The sequence below is a fragment of the Nanorana parkeri genome, unplaced genomic scaffold (assembly GCF_000935625.1).
Source record: "Nanorana parkeri isolate BGI_ZX_2015 unplaced genomic scaffold, ASM93562v1 scaffold875, whole genome shotgun sequence".
NCBI classification, from domain to species: domain Eukaryota; kingdom Metazoa; phylum Chordata; class Amphibia; order Anura; family Dicroglossidae; genus Nanorana; species Nanorana parkeri.
Window position 1 is genome coordinate 219,473 of NW_017307143.1, and position 15,388 is coordinate 234,860.

General features: G+C 44.2%; 1 protein-coding gene across 1 annotated transcript in view; it reads left to right on the forward strand.

The window, feature by feature from the left end:
- The window catches only part of PRCP (prolylcarboxypeptidase), a 35,429-nt gene extending 22,652 nt beyond the window's left edge, over positions 1-12,777 (forward strand). The window contains exons 4-9 of the mRNA XM_018565706.1: positions 185-363; positions 4,836-4,993; positions 5,078-5,250; positions 6,508-6,672; positions 10,258-10,445; positions 12,415-12,777. Of these exons, the coding sequence (XP_018421208.1) occupies positions 185-363; positions 4,836-4,993; positions 5,078-5,250; positions 6,508-6,672; positions 10,258-10,445; positions 12,415-12,634 (1,083 nt within the window). The 3' untranslated portion in view covers positions 12,635-12,777. The remainder of the gene's footprint in view (positions 1-184; positions 364-4,835; positions 4,994-5,077; positions 5,251-6,507; positions 6,673-10,257; positions 10,446-12,414) is intronic.
- Positions 12,778-15,388: the final 2,611 nt, after the last annotated feature.

Sequence of the window (15,388 nt, forward strand, 5' to 3'; positions counted from 1 at the left end):
GGTAAAAAAAAAAAAACACACCTTTTTATAATGACATGGGTACATAGTGAGTCCTACATTGCATTAGCTTACATTATGCATACAATATTTTATTTGGTATGCTGTCACTGTTGTGTTTTTCTGGGTTAGGGACTCTTTCCCTAACCCTAACGTCCCTCCTAAAATCTAACTTATTTATTTTTAGGACCCCAAACACTTGAATTATCTGACCTCAGAACAGGCTCTTGCAGACTTTGCTGTTCTTATACGGTTCTTTAAAGCGCATGGGGACGCAAAGCACAGCCCAGTGATTGCCATCGGGGGCTCTTATGGCGGAATGCTGGCAGCCTGGATGAGAATGAAGTATCCTCATGATGTAGTGGGGTAAGTGTGGAGCCTCTCGGGTTACAAGTAGGTCACAGAATTCCAGCTTCTACCATGTTGTCTTTTAAAGTATGTATGTATGGTAAAGCTGACCATACACTGGTAGATTTTCATACAAACATTCATAAGAAAAATCTGGTCAGAACATTCGATAATGCCATCAGAGACTTGATAAATATCGTTCAAAATTTCGTTCGATTTTGGAATGAATGGAGTTTCCTGAATAAAAACCACACGCGGCGTCAGAAAATTGAGACATTTTCCATCCTGCTCCTTCAATTTTTTTTTTTGTTCCACTACATTCTAAAGCGATCATCAATTTGACCCCATGAACTTTTTTGTTTTTTTTTTTTTTTTAACACACACACTACCTGCTGTCTTTCACATAGTCATCCTGTTGGGGCCTATACTTAGAAGTCTCCAACAGCAGCCATATTCAAACCTGCCTCATTCACAAGAGAAGGCCGGCACGCACAGCTCAGTGCTGCGTGCACAGCCGTATCGGGCAGCTCCCGGGAAGGACAGGCGCTGCGTGTGATTAATACGCAGCCTCTGTCCTTCTCTATGAGAGCAAGCGGCCGTACGCCGCCCTATGCTCATCTCAAGTGCAGGTCCATACGAGTGTCCCGGCTCAGACGCAGACGGGATCCATCCTGTCAGCGTACAAGCACAGACACCCGCACGGGCGAGTGAGCGTAGGGTGGCATACGGCCACATATTCCCATAGAGCAGGACAGGGGCTGTGTAGTAATAACACGCAGCACTCGTCCTTCCCGGGAGCTGCCAATAGGGCCGTGCACGCATCACAGAGCCGTACGTGCCGGCCGTTTCTTGGGTGAATGAGGCCTTAAGGTGAACTTGAGTAACTTTAGCACAGTTGCAGTTTGTGTTCAGCACTTTTAGTTCACCGTGTGTACAGACCCTTCATGGACAGTGCAGTTCATTAAAGCCTCAGGAAACTGATACTTGCCGGGAAACTGGAGAACCATTTTTAACTTCACATTAATGTTGCAGTGAAAAATAATTTTGGTTGTAAAGTCTAATAGTAAAATGCTAAATCTAAAATGGGGTAAATGATCACCTCCAAACAACAAAAAATATTATTTACAGAATAATACAGATCTTATGTATACAAACGAGGGATAGGGGGCTTTGTTGCATTTAGTTTCTTACATTTGATCTGGTCTTTTGCTCTTTGGTGAGATCTCCTTATGGAGGGTAAAACTATTAGTATTGAACAATACAGATCTTCTCATAGTCCCTCCTCTACGAATAAGTCGTTATGCTGCTGGAGTCACGACATTTATTAAAACAAAACTTGTTTTTGGTTCATCAGCTGTCAGGATGGGTCACTAAGGAAGGAAACCAGACCACGGGCGGCTGACAGTGGGGTTTTTTTGTCTTTCCTTTTACAAACACATTTTTCTGGGCGTTCAGTTGTGGGTGTTTTTCTTGGCAATTGTGACCACACAGCGTTTTAGATATCTTGTTTTTTCTGCTGACTGCTTTTTAATCTAGAACATGGTGTATATGTGTATAAAAATATATAGATCCCTTTGTCACCAGCAAGCACCCTGTGCTTGGGTAGGTGGGCAGAGCCCACTATGGACATGGGTATGTGGGATATGGGCAAAACATAGGCTAACTTTGCTCATTGTTAATAGTAGACCGCGTCTACTATTAAACAACAACCCTCCCCACCAAGGTATACTCTCCTATCCATGCTCTTCAACTTAATTGCTGCTGGAGTCCACCTTGGGATAGCTCCAGTATCCTATAGGAAAGGAGTGCTGATCAGCGAGTGTACCTAGGTTGAGGAAATAGGCTTACAGTGCCTTTTTTAATATAAAAATTGTGTTTCTTCCTGGAGATCCGACTCATTAAAATTACCCTTTATTTTGAATGCAAGTTGCTTGTCAATCAGATCCGTAACCGAGCCAAAGCATTTACTAATCAAAGAGGTTAACAGAGGATCGGGACAGGCAATTCAATTGCAAAAAATATTAATTTAATAGAAATTTTTTCACTAACTAACATTGAAGCATGACATTCAATTGTAGATCTTCTAATAAGCAGTTGGATCAAATAAGGTGATCTCGTTTGTTTTACATGTATTTTAGGACCATAAAGCATTAAAGGGTGGAAAGATCATATACTTTTGGTGTATTACACCTATTGAACTCCCACCGCTGAAACCTCTACACATAGGATATCACCTGCAGGTGTAAAGCGCTGTTTGCCGTTAATTAATTGAGGCAAGAAAAAGTTTCCTTGTGTTGCTGTTTGTTTGTAGTTATGTAACTTTAGATCTCTTCCGTTACTTTGGATTTTGTTGTTTTAATGTTCACAATGACAGAATGATTACATGGAATTTCTTTTTCTTTTTGTCCTCCAAGCATCTAGTATCGATTAATCCGTATGTGCTGTTAACCCCCTCTTAGCGGGCTTTAGTGAATTTTATTTGTGGCCTGCTGTAGATAAAGGAATACAGGATCTTTCTTGCTGTGTAATCTTTTTAGACAACTTCACCAAAATTTCCACTGATTGTATGACAATCTTCCACCTTGTTCCCACTAGACTTTGGGTTTGAGTGAGAATACTGAATGCAAGAAATCCTTTACGGATATGTGTAATAAAACTTTTTCACTCACGTTGCTGGAAGTCCGCGGAGTCAATCCAATACGGAAGTTCTTTGGTGTTTGTCAATAATTCAGAGGGTGAAACTGTGTCCTGTTTTTTGAATCCTTTTGGGCCATCAACTAGTACTTTTTCCAGGGGAGAGGTGTTGGAGCGGTACACTCACTGAATTTTCTTAAGATGCAAGCCATCTTAAGAGCATTCAGTTATTGTCCTGCTGTAGTGCCACAGTGCAAAAGTACTAATTGATGGCCCAAAAGGATACAAACAGGACGCAGTTTCACCCTCTGAATTATTGACAACACCAAAAGAACTTCCGTATTGGATTGACCCCCATGGATTTCCAGCAACGTGAGTGAAGTTTTATTACACATATCCGTAAAGGATTTCTTGCATTCAGTATTCTCACTCAAACCCAAAGTCTAGTGGGAACAAAGAGGAAGATTGTCATATAATCAGTGGAAATAATCAGTGGAAATTTTGGTGAAGTTGTCTAAAAAGATTACACAGCAAGAAAGATCCTGTATTCCTTTATCTACAGCAGGCCACAAATAAATTCACTAAAGCCCGCTAAGAGGGGGTTAACAGCACATACGGATTAATCGGTACTAGATGCTTGGAGGACGACAAAAAGAAAAGACATTCCATGTAATCATTCTGTCATTGTGAACATTATAGGAGAACTATGGGGTTAAGGCTTTTCCCCATAGTTCTCCTTAGGGTAACGGGAGGACACAAACTAGCGTTCTCCCGTCACCCTAAGCTCAGTATACCGCGAGCTGTAGCTCGCAGTATACCGCGAGACGCCGCAGCTGAGACGCCGCAGCGGATCCCGACAATTATGCCGGGATCCGCCCAGCTGCGTGACTGACAGGCAGAGCCAGCTGTACCCGCCCCCTCCCCTGTCCATTCTGCCAGTCAGCGCTGGCGGATCGGAGGGGGGAATCCATCCCCTCCCATGTCACGGCAGAGAGCCGTGACAGGATCGAGAGGTGAGCGAACGCGGTATGTGTTCGCTCACCTCCCGATCTACTGAGCCAACCTGTGACAGTCTCATTGTCACAGGTCGGCTAGAACTATGAGGTGAGTGAAAAGCACTCACCTCATAGTTCTCCTTTTTAAACAACAAAATCCAAAGTAATGGAAAAGATAATCTAAAATTACATAACTACAAACAATCAGCAACACAAGGAAACTTTTCTTGCCTCAATTAATTAACGGCAAGCAGCGCTTTACACCTGCAGGTGATATCCTATGTGTAGAGGTTTCAGCGGTGGGAGTTCAATAGGTGTAATGCACCAAAAGTATATGATCTTTCTACCCTTTAATGCTTTATGGTCCTAAAATACATGTAAAACAAAACGAGATCACCTTATTTGATCCAACTTATGAGAAGATCTACAATTGAATGTCATGCTTCAATGTTTTTAATGTTGGTTAGTGAAAAATGGCTGTTCTAAAAATGATATTTTTCTAATAAATATTTTTTTGCAATTGAATTGCCTGTCCCGATCCTCTGTTAACCTCTTTGATTAGCTGTCTGTTAGCTAGTCCCATTTTTTTCCCAGTAATTACAGTGCCTTTTAGTTGAGGGAGAGTTGGCTTTGCCACATTCTTCCATTATCCTGAGTGTATAGACAGAAGGAACCTAAAGAAATACAAATGGTACAATTGATGGTGGGGGGAGAAGCTTGGTGCTTGAGTTTTGCCTTGTATTCCTTCTCCAGAATTTTCCATAGCCAACTATTTTTCCTAAGACTTCTCAGAACCTCCAGTGCTGGCAACTTCTACCCTCTCGAAACGTAATGACCCAAAACTTGTCTTTCCACTTCCAGGGCTCTGGCAGCTTCCGCTCCAATCTGGCAGTTTGAGGACTTGGTTCCTTGTAGCTTATATTATCAAATTGTGACAAATGACTTTAAGAAGAGCGGTTCCGGCTGCGCAGAAAGCGTATCGAAGTCCTGGGCCGCCTTAAACCGTATGGCCGAGACTGGTAAGTGGGTCCAGCATCTTCCTGTTCAGATGGTGGAAATGACCTTTCTTCAGATAAGTTATAAATGAATTATTCCTTTTACAGATGATGGCATCCGATGGCTGTCCAGCGCATTTCACATGTGCTCACCACTGAAAGGCAAGGAGGATGTCACGGCGATGAAAGGCTGGCTGAGTGAAACTTGGGTAAACCTGGCTATGGTGGACTATCCCTACCCTGCCAATTTCTTGGAACCATTACCTGCTTGGCCAATTCAGGTAATATATTCCTACCTTCTTAATTTTTTTTTTTTTTTTCCTGAAACGAAATCTTTTTTTTCTCTCTGAATACTGGGCTATATACTAGTTCTGGAGCCATTGCCTCATTAACAATGGTAATGTTCTTTGCTCAAGAACCAGTATGTTGCTTAGGAAGCAAAGTAACAACTTCCCCCTAAGGTTTCTTGCAGTGTTGGCACATTAGAGCAGTTTCCATTTTAGGGGAAACCTTGACCTGTTTTGATAAGCAGCCTCTCCTTCTCCAATAGGTGCAAATACTACTCAAAGCTAGCCATTTCCTGCACACGGCCTTCCTGACTCCTCATCTTCACACCACAGGCATCCCTGTGTATGCAGAGTCACTCCAGTTGGCGCTCATACAGGGCTGAGGACTTTTTCCACTGGCTCCGTATGTCAGATGAGTTTGGTCAGCCACCAAGTAATACTGATGTCACATGCTTCTCCATACCCAGAAGTACCAGGTATTTTTTTGCTTCTGGCAGCTAAACCGAGTGGTGAGGGAGCGACTGAATGGTGAGCATGCATTGTTTTGGAGGAGGCTATTACAGCAAACTTGTTGCGTTGCTCTGCATTGGCAAACGCATATCTGCTTTAAATCTCTGGTGCTCAACCTGCAGCCCCAGGGTCAAATGCAGCACTTTGCTACTTGTGAGGACCTCGCTCCCTCCAGTTTGTAGAGGGAGCATTGCTTTGTAATGGGGTAATAGCAGTGATGTCCTGTAACATGTCCCTAGTCCCTCACTTTCTTTTGCAACATGTCTCAGCTGACAAATGAGTTGGGTCAGCCACCAAGAAATAGTGATGTCACACATGCCTCTCGTCCCCAACTGTAGCATGCCCACAGTCTGACCATTATGTAGGCAGTCTTTGACCATCCTCTCTAGCATTACATATGCTGAACTGTATGTGCCTCCCTTTGGTGATGTCATAAGCTGCAGTTAAGGTCCCCTAAACCTCATAGGTATGACCGCTGCTTTCAAAAAATAGTGCTCATTGATTTGCTGATCTACCGCTGCTTTGTCTTAGGCCAGCTTTTAAACAAAGTGCCATTCTTTTTGCACCCTTTCTAGAACCATACTTATCTCCATCCCGCTGCCTTCCCAATTGCTTACATCATAGGAAATAAATGCTTAAAGATGGCCCCCTAGAAGCTCTACAGTAATGGTGTGGCCAGCACAGTGAAGATTCTGCACTTTGAAATGTACATACCTGTAACACTTCGATGTCGTTTTGCAGGAAGTTTGTAAGCACTTGACAAACCCCAACCTTGACGACAAGGGATTGTTGCAAAATATTTTTGAGGCAATTAATGTGTATTATAACTACACCGGGGAGACACCTTGCCTCAACACCTCTCAGACCGCTGTGGGAAGCCTCGATGATCTCGGTTGGAGTTACCAGGTAATGCCATTGACCTTGTTGCAGAACATGTCATGGAATGCTAAATTCTTCTGTAAAATGCCGTATTCCTCAAATGATAGTCAAAGCCTCACATTGTGCCCATGTATAAAATGGATATATAATAGGATGTTGAGAAAAAATGATTATACTCTTCTAGTCCAAAAAGCTCCACACACTTGCCACATCTCTGGTGCTGTCCTCATAGGACACGTTGGGGTGCATCATCAAGCCATCCGGGGTTTGCTGGAAAAGGATGCAGGAAATTATGCTGCTTCATTAAGTGAGCAACGTTTTCTGTAGCTTTATGAACCAGCCACCACCATAAGTGGTGGACCATGATGACACATGACAAGGCAGAAGACTGCAAGATGTAAGGTAAGTATATATTGTGTTTTGGTGTGTGTGTGTGGGGGGTTGAAAACGATGTTGGGATAATTCAGGTGAAGTGAGAGATGGAAATCCCCAATAACCTGGAATTTGAAGTGTAACTCCATTTCCGTTGGGGCATTCCCTCCGAGGTGAACTATATACATTACATTGAGTATAAAAAAAATATGCAGATTCTGTTCTGTTTTACCCCAGCCATTACTGATTTCTGGCACAAAACATGACCTACAGCACACAATGTTACAGGAACCCTCATGCTTAAAGTATTTAAACACTTTTATTCCGGAAGGCGAGATCTGTGTGCAGATATTAGAAGCAATGAGCAGTCTAAAGGCGGCCATACACTTTACAACCATCGCAAGACCTTAGTCTTGCGATGGTTGTAAAGTAATTAAAAAAACGTACAATCTGCCCATCTTGGACAGGCAGATCGTACTCTCGATCATCGCAAGCCTGCCACCCTGAGGGGCGGGCTTGCGATGACCGCAATGCTGAACGGGCAGTGTGAGCACAACGGCCCGTTCGGCATTTGTCTCCCGAGCACCGTTCAAACCAGCCAAAAATCGTACGATTTCCGGCTGGTTTTCTAGCGTGCTCCCTAGACAAGACATGCGACCGTACAGTAGAAACGGTCGCACGTCTTCATTCACACTGCGCGATTCTCGTACGATCGCCGGATTTCCCGCGATTCTTGTACGAGAATCGAGCAGTGTATGGGCACCTGTAGGTATGAGGGCAAAATAGATTCCACACAAAGGGTCCAATATCTATGGCCTCATGTTCTAATATGTCTTAAAGCAAACCCTCTATCGATAGATAGATAGATAGATAGATATCTAATTTTTTTTCTTTTTTAACCAGCTTTGTTTATCTAAGGAAAGTTAACAGGACAGATGACACTAGGGTAGAACTGTTGGTCGGTATCTTTGGACCTTGTAGTAAATTTACAAGTCTGCACTAATGCATTCCTAGCGTGTCAATATGGAGGAATATTATAGCCCCACCTTTTTATTATAAAGTCGTCATTGAGCTCCAGGCCAATGCCCAATCTGTGGACCTGGGGCTGCATTGTGTGGGCTACACTTTGTAAATTGCTGGTTGGCCCCAGAGTTCTTTTATCTCTTTCTCTCTAACTTACAATTTTTTGCTGTCCATCCCTTTTTTATATGTTGGGTTTTATAATGGGTCCTGTTGAGAAAAATATCAAATGTGGTGTAAGTAATTTTTAAGGGAGCACAAATGTGAAAACATGAATTTGTAAAGAGGTTGGAATAGCTGTGACCTCATGCAATGTATCCCCATACTATGACTGTCTCCTGACGTATGCCTCCAGTCCCCAACAACTCCTACAATGTTTGGTCATAAATAGTCTCTAACCATCTCCTGTAGCATGTCTGCAGTCTGCTGACTGCATATCTGTAGCATTTAAATTTTACTAAATATTCTATGCGGCTCTTCAATGAGAGTCCAGAGGCTCCCTAATATCAAATAGGTTCACCACCACTGGCCTAAACTGAGATGATGCCATCGATCTGCTGCAGGCAGGAAGAAGCATTTCCTCAGACTCCTCTCCCTCCAATGATCAGACTGGAACATTATAACAAGTCAAGGTCATTTGACCTGAGGATCCTGCCAGTAATGACTCCCTAGGGTGACAACGCTCATTCACTGTACTGTGGCTATGGAGGATTAGTGTTGTCACCATAGGGCAGGAAGTGTCGGGACTACAGAACATCTACTTATCTTTTTATAGCCATAACCTGGTGGGGAAGGGGCTCTGTAATTTCAAGGTGCACTAGACAGGACTGATATCACTGGTTGAGGTTTCAGTGCAGTACAGGCAGAAAGCACAGCAAGTTAGGAGCTCATTACATTTCTAGCAGGATAAACAGATCTCTTATGCGCTTCTTAAAAAGATCTAGGAAAACACTCAATGGTATATTTAACAAGCCAATACATTGTACGTAATACAATACTTAAGGTGCCCATACACTGCACGATTCTCGTACGAGAATCGCGGGAAATCCCACGATCGTACGAGAATCGTGCAGTGTATGGAAGGCGTGCGACTGTTTCTACTGTACGGTCACACGTCTTCTATCGAACAAGCAGGCTGGAAAACCCGCCGGGAATCGTACGACTCTCGGCGGGTTAGTGGCCTGCTGGTTCGACAACTGACGAACGGGCCGGTGTGTGCATGCGCACACTGCCCGTTTGCAGTCATCGCAAGCCCGCCCCTCATTGCAGTCATCGGGGGGCGGGCTTGGGATGATCGCAAGTACAATCTGCCTGTCCAAGATGGGCAGATCGTACGTTTTTTTTTAAGTACTTTACAACCCTCGCAAGACTTTTGTAAAGTGTATGGCCACCTTTACACATGCCCAATGAAGAAATCAACAAGGTCCACCTGGGACCTTCTGCCGTAGTGAAGTATCCATCATGCCTGCTTCAGTGTAATGCACCAAATGATGGTCGGCTACATACCCTTAAAGATACCGAAAGAAAATCTCAGCTGTGTTCAGCACCATGTCTCCAGCTTGGTATGATCATCCAAGGTGGTCAGCAACGGCAGCCCCTCTAGGTCACCCCCCTTCTAAAGCCAGGGTTACTCGGCACAGGATTCATTCAGCAAGTTAAGTCTTTCAGGCCAGTGACTGACTAAAAAAAAAAGAGAGAAAGCAGCTTTTGCTGTCCCCTGCAGTACTTGTATTTTTTGTTGGCCACTAGATGTCGTCGGTCTGATGGCCAGCATCATTCAAGCCACTAACTCTGGGCCCAGGTCATCCTGCCACCGCCCCCTGCCAGTTACTGGACAGTGAAATGAGTTGCACAGTGATGAGCTCATCTGTCACTCTACTTTCTCCTCCTATCGGCATGCTCCATGTCGGCACTACGAACTGATTGGCTCTTGTGCTGTCTTTTCCTCTCACACTTGAGCCCTGCTGTACAGGAACTTCTCATACTAGGTAAAATGTAGATACTGGACTACTTGTATTCAATATGTTTAATGATTACAGAGCAGCATTATTTTTTTGTTTGTGGTTTTTTATACGCCTGCTTAGAGTTCAGCTTTAAGCCAGGCAGCTAGCATTTTCTGTAAATTTCTAACCGTCACCCTGTATTTATCATATCGCTTTTTCCTTTAAATGAAAACTGATCTTAATGGAACAATGATGTAATAATGAATTGTTACTCCAGGCCTGCACAGAGATGGTGATGCCGTTTTGCCCTGATGGGGTCAATGACATGTTTGAGCCCCAAAAGTGGAATTTCGAAGCCTACTCGGATGACTGCTACAAACAGTGGGGAGTGCGACCTCGCGAAACATGGATAACGACCATCTACGGTGGGAAGAACATCAGTTCTGCCAGCAACATCATCTTCAGGTAGAGATATATTAATGCATATAGGTGGAGTGGTGCTTAAAGAGCGCCATCTAGGGTATGAAAACTGAAATCTGCCTTTTCTGTATGGGGGCGCCATCTGGTGGTCCAGTCTGCAATAACAGGAAATGTATAGCAAAGTAAAGCCGCCTTAAAACGGAAGGCATTCACATGTCGTCTTCCATCATATATTATATTCCAAAAATAGAAGATTCCTCGTTTCAGGGCATTGCCATGCAAATCATTCCTTTTATTCCCCAGACATAAGCGCATCCAGAGCTGCCTGCATATAGTGCAAATACGGCCTAATATTAGAGAGCCATTCATTCCAACCTGAATACAGCTGGCTCAGGCTATTTGGTTGTCATTAGTGCAGTGTATAGATACTATATAGCTTCTATGGTGTAGGACCCAACGAGACAGTATAACCATACAAGGTTATAATGGGTTCTGCCGTACTTAAGAAATCTTTGTTGAATCCCCCAAGAGACCAAGTCCTTTTAGCACTTGGTCCCATTTTGATCAGTGGCCACATTATCTAATCATTTGGGTTTTTTGTTTTGTTTTTGCTGATTGTCAGCTCCACCCCAGGCTGTAGCCCAATTTATGGGCGCTCCTTTACGGGAGCTGCAGCACAGCACTGTAGCCAACACTTCTTTCTCCTTGGCTTATCATCCTATGCTGTACAGGATAACGAAATAAGAATGTTACATCAAATCTTCACACATATACATATATACCTCCATCTCTGTACTGCTACTCACAATCCCCCCTTGCAATGTCCTACTGAGCAGTGTGGTCAGATAGAGGGGGGGGGGGTTGTGCGGTTGCTGTCAACCAATACAGTCACTACACTGATGGGCACAACAGAAAATGTTTCTTGTAATACTTTTTGTTAAGTCCCAATACACAGCTGCAATGTCCAATTTGGTGTTTTTCACTCAAGGCCAATTGTTCATTCAGCCATAGAATGATTTTGAAGACAATACTGTTTTTGTTCACCTTGCTTCTGTTGTGGGCAGAGGGTTTATTGTTGGCAGCTACCATGAGCAATAGTTGGGGTATTTCTTATTCTTAACCACTTGCTGACCGCGGTGTTTACACCCCCTTCCTGTCCCGGCCATTTTTCAGTGTTCAGCGCTGCGGTACTTTGTTTGCATGTGTATGTGGGGGGCGGGGGACTTAAAAAAATGTTTACATTTCTTTCATTACCTTTTTCATATGTGACATGTCTCTAAGACCCCTAATGTCACCTAGGGACCCCCAGAGAAGCTGATGAAGCAAACACCTGCTTCACCAGCTTTTCTCTGGTTCCTGTACCGGAGAGTGACACTGAATGCAGGAAGTGATGTAATACACATCACTGCCTTCAGTCAGGAGGAGGAGATCAAATGGAGCTCGTGTACTGAGCTCCATTTGATCTCCGGCCGCAGAGCTGCGGTGGAGGGCGGGGGGGGGCGCACATCCGCCCACATACAGACGCTTGTATGTAAACAGCCATCGCCGGCTGCTTACATTGCAGGCTGATTTCCCACTCGTGCGCTCCGCCTAGCGTCTGGCACGAGCGGGACGGGACATTTAAAAACGCCCACACGCATTCAAGAAACCGCCGTCTGGCTGTTTAATTACAACGGCCGGACATCAGGTTAAAGGAGAACTGTGGCCAATCATCTTTGGTGTCCTACATTTCTCGATGTCCTGTATGGCCAGAAGCAAAATATTATCTGGTCTCGAGTGTCAAGTCTAGCTCTACAGTGGGTAGCCATCAGCATGGGTTGAAACTGGTCTCTGACAACACTCTTTCCTGTGGGGATTTAGACAAAATCTAGCCATGAGCCAAAAGTGAACACTCCACAGCCAGCCATCTAATTGGGGTTAAGGCTCTCACAGTATATTGTACATTAAAGTTCTTGATAGGCTGGTTCTATGTAATTTTTAGGAACTCTCTGCTAAATGTGTAATTCTTTTCCAGTAATGGTGATCTGGACCCGTGGTCGGCTGGCGGAGTCAAGCAGAGCCTCAGTGAGTCGCTGGTCGCCATTCTTATACCAGATGGAGCTCACCATCTTGACTTGCGCTCTAATAACGCCTATGACCCCAAGTCTGTAATCGAGGCACGAGCCCTGGAAGTGGCGTACATGAAGAAATGGATTAAAGAGTACAGACAACAATTAAACATTTGGGACGTATAAAATGTATTTCTCTGTTAACAGACTCTGAATATGGGGATTGCTGGATCTTCTCAGGACTTTGTTCACCCTTTTTGTATTGCCAATAATTGCCTAGAAGTTTTGTCTGAAAGTGTGAAATCCGTGTTAAAGCAGATCTATAACCATTCCAGAAGGGGTTTTAAAGCAAACCTGTCATGTCATAACCTACATCCGGAAGCAGTCTCCTGTGTACTTGAGGAACCTTTTAAACTTCATCAGGGAACTGTCTTCTGCTCACTGGAGTAACCCCTAAACCACATCAGGGAGCTGTCTTCTGTGCAGTGGAAGAACCCCCTAAAACCCATCAGGAAGCCATCTCTTGTGCACTGGAGGAACCCCGAAACCATATGAGGAAGACGTCTTCTTTATATTAAACTCAACCAGGAAACTCCCCTCCATGCACTGGAGGAACCCCTAAATGTATGTGCCATTTTGTAAATGTGCTGTGATTTCTGTTTGGAGTACAAGCTCTGGCCCGCCTACAGGGCATCCAATGCTGGACACTTTTGCAGTACACCCTGTGTATTGTGGGATGCTGGGGTTGTAATTGCTGATTGTTTGTACTTAAAGCTGAATTGTCTGCAGTTGTGGGGCTACCTTAGTGCACAATTTGTTTTCTAAACTGCTAAAGCTGAGTATTTTCATTCTAAGTTATTGTACTTTCAGCTTTTTTTTGGTTGCTTTACAAGGTAATTGCACTTTCACATAGTGTGGTTTTCCTGCATACCCCCTACACCAGAGGTAGGCAAATTCCAGCTGTGGTGCAACTACAACTCTTATCAGGCATTGGAAGACTCTTGCAGCCACAGATATGACTCCCTAGAAGCAGATGCATGATGGGATTTTTAGTTTCACCAGAGTTGGTGGGTTGGAGTTTGCTTACCCCTGCCCTAAACAAAAGTAACGATCCCGGGTCCAAGATGCATACTTTCCTGAGCAGTATTCTGTGTTGTGTACAATAGAGGATTTATGGGAACTCAATGCTGAGACCCTCCCACCAAATTACCAGTAGCACGAAGGAGTTAGTGACTTGGGGGGGAGGTGTTTAAAGGCTCTCTCCTGCCACCATGTGATAGTGCTAAATAACCAATCGCTAAGCACCTGTGAACATGCGTGGGAGAAAATTAGTTGCAGGAACCCTATTCCCAGAGCCACCAAGTCTGTCCCCTCCACCAGCAAACTTTTAACTTCCCCACCTTAGAGCACCAGTTCATTTTAAGAATTGGAATACCTCTCCTCCTAGAGGCATCTGCTAGAATCTGCTATTCTGACTTACAGGCTGCATCTAGTTCCAGGACTGTTTAACTCAAAATACCGGTAAATAAGTCCAGCTTTGCAGTCTCGGAGCTTGTGTACAGCCTGGGAATCTGAGAATAGCAGCTTCTAGCAGAAGCTTCTAATTCAGATAGTCTACTAGGTGACGGATGTCCTTGGGTTTTGAAGCACATCAAGATTGGCCATAAATGACCAGTTATCCACAATGCTTGTATCTGTTCATATGAAACAAAGTTTTGAGCATGATAACTGCACGGATGATTTGTAATAGCTGGAAACCTTCATTTGTAAATTGACTAGGATGGATGGTGTATGAAGAGAGCTCCTGAGTAGTGATGGGCGAGTTCGCAGCTCCATGTGCCGAGCCCGCCAGGAAGCTGACAGCGCCAATCACAGGCACGGAGACATTTCCCAATCTCTGCAGCTGGATAATGTCTCGGTAACTGATTTGGCGCTGTCAGCTTCCTGGCGGGCTCAGCGTGTGGAGCTGCGAACACGCCCGAGCCCATCACTACTCCTGAGGACAGAGTGGGGATCACATCCATTTTACAACTTGGTGTTAGGTGGAGATAAACATTAGACTATAGCCAAGTGTCCAATATATGAATCTATTGCTCAGGAGAAAATCTGGATGGGCAGATTTGCACTTTAAATTGGAAATTCAGGCAAAACATTTTAGCCTTAAAAAGCAAAGTGAAGAAGAGGAATTGGTTGCATTTAATTGCTGGGTGTCCATATTGGGAAGACTCCCCCCTTACTTCCTGTCCTGGTAACTGGTTTCTCCTCGGCAGGATGTTGTGGAAAATCTCCCCAATGCTCACTGAGGCTGCAATATTAATCTTGACACGTGTGCCAACCCTTTCCTCCACTATTTAATACGTAAAATGTCTAAATTTTTCTTGTCAGATGAATAACTTGGTAAACTGGTTACAGGAACAGAGTAGAGCAAGCAGATGTCTCCACCCACCTTCATATGTGCTAGAGCAGTCCAGGAGCCCTACCACCTTGAACAAGTCCTTGCAGATTCACAATGTCATCCAGGCAAAGTTTGGGTCCCTCAACCTAATGTTTGCTAAAACATGAATCCCGGAGAGCCTAGTCCAATCAAACACAACCACCATCCTCCCTATACATTTACCTTCATAAAGCCTTAGGTCCCCTCTCTGTAGACAGTGGTAGGAGTCTGATCGGTCAGCAGAGGCTCTTCAAGCACTTCACCAGGTCTCCCTCACAGCCTGATCTTAAATACAATATATTGCACTCCTGCTTTCTTGTAGAGGATAGGGGTGAGGGGAAACTCCCTGCTGTGCCAAGTTCAGTGAGGCCCTTTTGCATCTGTGGTGAGCTACTGGGGACAAGTCATTGCCAAGATCAATTGTGAATGCTTGTGTAAGGTACTACTTACCTATTCTGGCTTCTACTGAATTTTGATCTGGAATCCCATACAACCTTGGTAATCTC